Source organism: Lutjanus erythropterus, chromosome 20 (genome assembly GCF_056507025.1).
Source record: "Lutjanus erythropterus isolate fLutEry1 chromosome 20, fLutEry1.hap2, whole genome shotgun sequence".
Lineage (NCBI taxonomy): Eukaryota > Metazoa > Chordata > Actinopteri > Lutjaniformes > Lutjanidae > Lutjanus > Lutjanus erythropterus.
This window is the reverse complement of record NC_139336.1, coordinates 30,719,265-30,726,578: the sequence shown is the minus strand read 5'-3', so window position 1 is coordinate 30,726,578 and position 7,314 is coordinate 30,719,265. Positions and strand designations below refer to the sequence as shown.

The window sequence follows — 7,314 nt, the reverse complement described above, 5'->3', positions numbered from 1 at the left end:
TGCTCATATGTATGTATGTATGTATGCTCATATGTATGTATGTATGTATGCTCATATGTATGTATGTATGTATGTATGCATGTATGGTCATATGTATGTATGTATGCTCATATGTATGTATGTGTATGTATGTATGGTCATATGTATGTATGTATGTATGTATGTATGTATGTATGTATGTATGGTCATATCCCTCTATGGTACACATTATGATGCCAGTGAGGGAAATGTGTTTTTATGTCTCAAAATAGACTAAATAAACATGATCTGAAGAAATTTTATTTTTAGTTTTATTTTTATTTTTGGAAGTTTTTGGGGTTCTTTGCCTGTAGGCAACATTGTACCATAATGGTGCGTAAGTGAAAAAGAACGTTCCTTTTCCAATTTGAACATTGGTTGTTTCATAAACATATGGAAAAATATTCAATAACATCAAGAAGTCACAATTCATTTTAAATTTTAAATTAAAAAGAATTTAAAAAAGAATTTAAAAAGTTTCTTGGCTAAATGTTGCCTGTAGGCAACATTGTACTATTTAGGAACAACCCACTGAAATAAATGTGTAAAGTATAAAACTTTAAACTACTTAAATCAACAAAGATAACCATTACCATAACCATTTGAAAAACAAAAACAACAAATTCAAGTGTTTGATCATCACTGCTTCATTTCAGTGCATTTTTTCTGTCAGTCCCCCGTGTCTTTCCTGACATGTGTTGCCATCACTTGTGGTGTTGCTGCTCAGTGCTTATGGAACTCCATGAAGCAGTTTTTTTCAGGAGTGAAGCACAGGCAGGTGACACATTTTGTGCACTGTGATTTCACTATACCCTTACATCCAGGGTATCTGCATCTGCCCTTTTTCTCCACCCAAATAGGCCAGTGGTCAGTGTTGTGTTTGCTATAGTGATTCCATAATGGTTCACTGTTGCAGGCAACATTGCAACTTTCCATGATGGCACGTTGTTGCCTCAGGGCAACAGCTGCATTTTAACAAGTTTCCACTTTCCAGGTGGAAAAGGGACAAAAAATAACTTTTTGAGAGTCTTTTTTTTGCAGCAAGATAGCAGAGCTGTCTCCTTAGAAAAAGCCCGCCAAGAACGGTTTCAAAATCGCTTCCTGGAGGTCATGTGACAACTTAAAGCATTGTTAATGGTTCCCTATGGTTTTACCTCTTTTTTAAAGTATCACATCATTTAAAGGGATGCATTGTGGAGATGTGACAGGGCAAAAATGGGTTTGTTGCCTGAGGGCAACATGGTACCATAGAGGGTTAAACATTTTATTTGCACAAATCAAACATAGTAGACATAACATACTAAAGCCAGGTAGACACTATCAAAAAGGCAACAGTACAGGAAATGTGGAAGAAGAATCACTGATTTTAGTTACTGACATACGTATCATTAGTTTTGTTTTGATGGCTGATGAACAAATGTGTTAACATTTATAAGAATCCAATAATACGTGCAGAAGTTTATTGATTTTGAAGTCATGAATACTGCTGAAGTCAGGAATACAATCGGTTTTGGACGTGGGTGTTCCAACATGTGTTAACACTTTCAAGTTGTGGCAACAACATCCCATTCTTCGGTTTCTTCTGATATGACGTAAACGCACCACAAGACGAGCCGTCAAGATTAAACAAGGAAGTGTGGGAGTATCAAGTATCAAATGGGCTATTAACTGCCATGCTGTGACAATTATACAGCCAGGGTGAGTGTTATCGTGTCGGAAAGACATGTTTGAGTCATTCTGTGGTGCAGACTGAGTTTTCTGAATTTTTGTTGATTTTGTTGAAACAGTGTTACACTAATTATCTACCAGAAACCAGATATCTTAATGAGATTTTGTTTATTTAGACAATATTTGTGCAACATGGCCTTCTTCTCAACATGTAAATAAAGATCAAGAAAACTTTTACTTTCATTCAAAATGAAATTAGTCCACTTGTAAACATTTACAATAAGAAAATGACAGTAAGTTCAATTAAATGTGCAAAATATTTACTCACAAAATGATTAAATGTGCCATGGAATATATAATAAAGGGAAAATATGAAGTGAAATATAATATCACAGCTTGTCTTGTAAATTAAACTGAGTGAAATGCAATATCTCAACCATTTTTGCTCTTGTGCTTTTTGAAGTCTTTCTCGTCACCTTTTTCTCAGCTTCTTCGAAGACAGCTGCAGTATCTTTCTGTGTTGCAGGGCAGTCCTAGGACACAGTGTTAAAAAAGACCAGAAGGTAAATACAGATTTTAAGACAAGTGAAGAACAATTATTAAATACTAACAAAAAAAGATACTTAAGTAAATGTTGGAGGTACAAACATGACAGGACCAGAGAGGAGTGGTTGGCTGGAGTGACTTACATCTATCCAACATATGTTTGCACTGCAGATGTTGTATTGGCATTGAAATAAAATACCAACCAAAAGTTAAAATAGAGCTGAACTTCTACCAACTATCACTTGACTGCAGCCAGAACCTGCAGGTGAAAAGAGGTGGGTAGGTGCTTTTTGCATCGAAGGCAAACAAGAACATTTTAAACAACTATCCACAACACAATATTGTTCAATTAAAATCCATTCACTTACCATCAGTGGAGAAATTTGTAATATATTAACAGCAATAAATCAAACAATGACCATGATGTGTTCTCAGAGATTAAGGAAACATGATGAATTGAAAAAACTTCTACAGTCAGTATCTTTTTTTCTATTCCAGTCCAGAACGTCTGTTTGTTTGCCCTTTTCGTGTTTCTTAGAGTTAAAATAAATGTATATAAGATATGTAAGAAATCATTAATAATCTTTTAGAAGGAGTAGATGTTTATAAAGGTTAAATTGAGCAATATGTTAACAGAGTCTGGCAGACAGTATATATTTAATATATTGTAGGTATATTAAGTTTGGCTCCAACTCACTACTGGTACTGAAGTACTCCCTTTTTAATGTTAGGGTGTTAATGTTTTTTTAAAGTCAGGTGCAGGTTATGTAGAAAACTTCAAGCATTTGATAAGATAAAACTTAATATTACAGCTAACTGCAGTACATGGGCTACAATTTTTTTTAACTTTTCTTTGTCACTTAAAACCAAAAAGTTGCATGGATCACAGGGAGGAAGTGCTTTATTTAGAACAACCCCCTTAAAATTGTTGTTCCTCCATCCTTATTTCAATTACTGTAAAACATTTTGGTGGTAAAGTTGTCATGTGTATATCACTATGTGACATAGTACAATGTTGAATCAATGGGATTTTCTCAACATGTAAACTGACTGCTGGAAAAATGTGAATTTAAAGTAGATTTTCAACCTTTCTGACCATAATTCAATGCTGAATTAGCAACTTTTGCTATCTGGGCAGGAAAATAATTAGTTTGTAGAACATACATAAAATAAATACATGCCTCATTTTAAAACTTAAATGACTCCATTGTAGTGATGAAAGAAACGTCTTCTGATTTTATATACATTTTTAATATTTCACATTCTTCAGAAAAAGACAATCAAAGCCACATAATAATACATAGGTCTTTTTTTACAATTTAAAATTTACAATATAATAATTTATTATTACAATTCATTTAACATGAGATGAAAGTATTGAAAAAAGGCATTGTTTATCTTCATTGAAACAATATCCATGGCTTTGAAGAGATGACATTTGGACTTAAAAACAAGAGGATTAATTCAGTGGACAGGACCTCACATTACAGTTTACAGTCTGGGCACCCGATAACGATCCTCCAAATTATTGTCCTAACATCGTGCCGTGTTTTCTACAAGCGCACATAAATATGAGCAAATAACAGCTTCTGCTGTGAGCCAGGAGATTCTTAAAAAGGTGCGTTCGGCATATTGAGTTTTAGGTCTGATTTTCAATCACTCATCAATCTCAGTCATTACAACAGATCTATTTTAATTTGCAGAGCTTGTCAACTGATGAATTCTGACAAAAGTCAAAGTCCACCGACAAGTTCTAATTTATTAGATCACAAGCGTATTACATGATCTTGCTGAAATCATTAGGCTAAACTCTAGCTATAGCATCTTATCTTATTTTCTTCAGGTTTTGTTCTGTTAAATCACAAACCAAACCCCAAACATAATGTAAAGCATTTACTTCAGTGACTTCAGTGTGGCAAAAGCATTGTAATTTTTTGTCTTGGGTGCATAATCTGCTGTGTGAGGGTCCACCTCTAGTCTAAATTTCAATAGTATTTATATAGTATTTGTTCTGGGCACTGTAGTATTAAAAAGAGAGACGATGACAAAAGGATTCTTAGATTTCATCAGTGAAATCAGTCTATGAATGACCATGATGTTTGAATGCCACCCACGCCGTCTTTGCATAATATTTGTCAATCCTGTTACCACACAAAGCCTTGCTATTTCAGTTGAATCTATCAAATGTAATACAAGACTAACTACATACGTTTTGCACTGACCGACTGATTTAAATTCATGAAGCAAAGCTTTATTTTTTTTTTAATTAATGTGAACTCAAAAGAAAAAGTGATTTTCAAATGGCTTCAACACGTTTCAATGTCTCCTTTCAAATGAAGGTAGTAAAGGCAAATAAGTTATGCTATTGATTTTTCCTTTTTTTTTTCTCTCTTTTAAGTGTTCCAGGTAAGCTTCAAAGCACCGAAAAGGAACTACAATATTACATTCAAAAGTATTTAAGCCAAGCAGTTTTTCTCCTGGCTGAATGATATTTTACACGTTCACACTGCAGTTTCTTGTTGATATGTGCAATCACTGGCATTTTGCAGTTCAGAAATATGTTCGCTCCAGTTTTTTTTTTCTTCTTCTTCTTCTTCATCTCCTGTCTCATAATAAAAGTAGGCCACACAAAAATACGTTTTTCGGTAGCTGTATCACGATGTCCAGTGAATTCTGAGGTTTTTTAGGCTCTCCTGGTTTTCAAAAAGCCACCGGTCACTTGAGAGACACCTGCTGCAGAGTGGGTGACGAGGTACATCAATCACTGATGTCATTTTGCAGGGGAAAAAAAAGAAAGCAGCAACGCTCGTCTCCAAACTCCTGTCTCATCGGAGTTTGGTGTTGCTGTATGTGTTGCGCTGTACAGAAATTAGCTTTTCCATGCAGGTGGTGCGCCTTTCGTGTAAAGAGCCACGCCACGTGTTGCTGGGAGGCCGGCCGTCTTCGCTCCGGCAGTAGACGTACGCCATGGTGTCGGTGCGGCTCTGGATGTGGGTGCTGCGCAGGAGGGACCGGCAGTAGTGGCTAATCTTCTCCACCCTGTGCAGTATCAGGTTGGCTTTTCTATTGAAGAAGACAATTAAAAAAAAACAAGCTCAATCACATCACCATTACATTTCCTCCAAAGTTTAAAGGGATAGTTCAGATTTTATGAACTGGGTTGACTATGGATAAGAACCTCAAGGTTCTTATCCATAGTCAATTAATCACCTCTATAGTTTTAATATTTTCACACCTCAATCTTGCCATAAGCCTTTTTCTGTCAGGATATTTGTTGTTATATAACCCACATATAGTTCATTCCAAAGACCAAACTCCTGTGGCAAAAACAGTAATTTTATCTTGCAGAACGTGGGAGCTGCTGGTCAACCGCTGCCTTAATTGGTTAGTATGTTTGTGTTATTGTGACTAGTGTATTTTAAAGGATTAGTTTTGGTTAACTAAAGTCAACACAATACCACAAACTAGCTAACTGATTGAGGCAGTGGTAGACAAGCAACTCCTGTTTATTTTGCAAGGTAAAATTACAGGTTTTGTTAATGGACTCTGGTGAGTGAGATTTGACTGATATAACATTAGGTTTCCGTCAGAAAAGGCTGTCTGTCTTCAAGGTAAAGTGGTGAAAATAGTCTAAATACAGCATACACTTACTGGAGGTAATACACTGATAAGTACCTCATAAAACACCACTTCAAACAATCCAAACTATACCTTTAAAAAGCTCCTTTTTCCTGTGCTAATGTAAGCACACATGAATGCAGTGAAATCATTTTAGTAGTTTTGGTGACTGTGGACACAAACAGAATCTTCGTGCCGTCTCAGAAAGCCCGAGAGCATGATGATTCATTCAATGATTAATTTAAGTTAGACACTTTTGGACCTGTGTGGTGCTGGACACAGCACATACCAAAAATTAGACACTGCAGATTGATGACACATGTTCGTCCTGTTTGTTGAATGTGAACAGGGATTTCAAGAACTCAAAAGCAAGTCCTTCATGCTAGAGCTGCCTCCTCATACTTGACCAAACAGCTAGTCTGTGAGAGGTCATTTATTAGTTATTTTCAGAAATAAACAAAAACACCTCAGAATCCATTCGGAAGCTGCGCCTGGCCATTAGGTCTGGGGATTGTTGCAAAACAGACCTTTTCTCTTGTAACTGGTGCACTGTGCTGTAGCTGCCATTAGCATTAGCTTGTTAGCTCAGCAACTAGTCCAATTAGGCCAGGACACAGAGTCTAAGGCAGACGGATGTTTTGGTCAGATATGATCATACCAAGGAGGGCACCTGATCTGCATAAACAAAATCTCAGCTGCACTACTCTACCAACCTCAGTGCAAGAGGGGTTTATTTTGTGCCACAAAGTCAACAAATTCATTAAAAAAAAGAAAAGAAAAGAAAAGAAAAGAAAAGAAAAGAAAAGAAAAGAGACAAATGTGGCATTGTGCCTTCACTTCCACCTCCACTGGCTTTGTGTCTGCACGAAAGCACAGCTTTAAATGTTACCAGAATTGAAAGCACTGCAACTGCGTCTCTCCTGTCACTCTGACTGCCAGTCTGGGTGAAAACCACCACATTAAATTACACTTTCGAATTCTCGGATCCTGTTGACCTCCACAACAGAGGCAGCTGTCTAGGGTGAGTGAAACTAAGAATTTTGTCTCCGGGTCCAGAGTCTGGAGCTGCTGTTTACGACACGAAGGAGCCATATGTCAGGTCACCTTTAATTTAGAAAAGATGCCTCACAACACACACACACACACACACACACACACACACACACACACACACACACACACACACACACATCTAGTCCGTACTTGCAAAAACAGAAGTACACCTACAGAACACTCCTACAGTATAAGCACTCAAGGTTGTTAAGCTCATATGGATCCTAAAATGAGGAAAACACACGCAGAGAAGGGCAAAATTCCATTTGTTTTGAAAAGCAGTGTCTGCTGAGCATCAACATCTGTCTTTAGTTAAGCAAGGAGTACAGACATCCTTTTCACTTATTTGCTGCAAAAGGGGGGGGGGGGAACATTTTCTCATTTCCCTTAAATTCTTACGTCTGAAACAAC

At 36.7% G+C, this 7,314-nt stretch overlaps 1 protein-coding gene across 2 annotated transcripts in view; it reads right to left on the bottom strand.

Moving 5' to 3' along the window:
- Positions 1–3,461: 3,461 nt before the first annotated feature.
- astn2 (astrotactin 2) overlaps positions 3,462–7,314 on the bottom strand; it is a 382,265-nt gene continuing 378,412 nt past the window's right edge. For both annotated transcript variants that reach the window (XM_084745505.1, XM_084745506.1), the window contains exon 23: positions 3,462–5,295. In XM_084745505.1, coding sequence (XP_084601631.1) covers positions 5,058–5,295 — 238 coding nt within the window. In that variant the 3' untranslated portion in view covers positions 3,462–5,057. The remainder of the gene's footprint in view (positions 5,296–7,314) is intronic.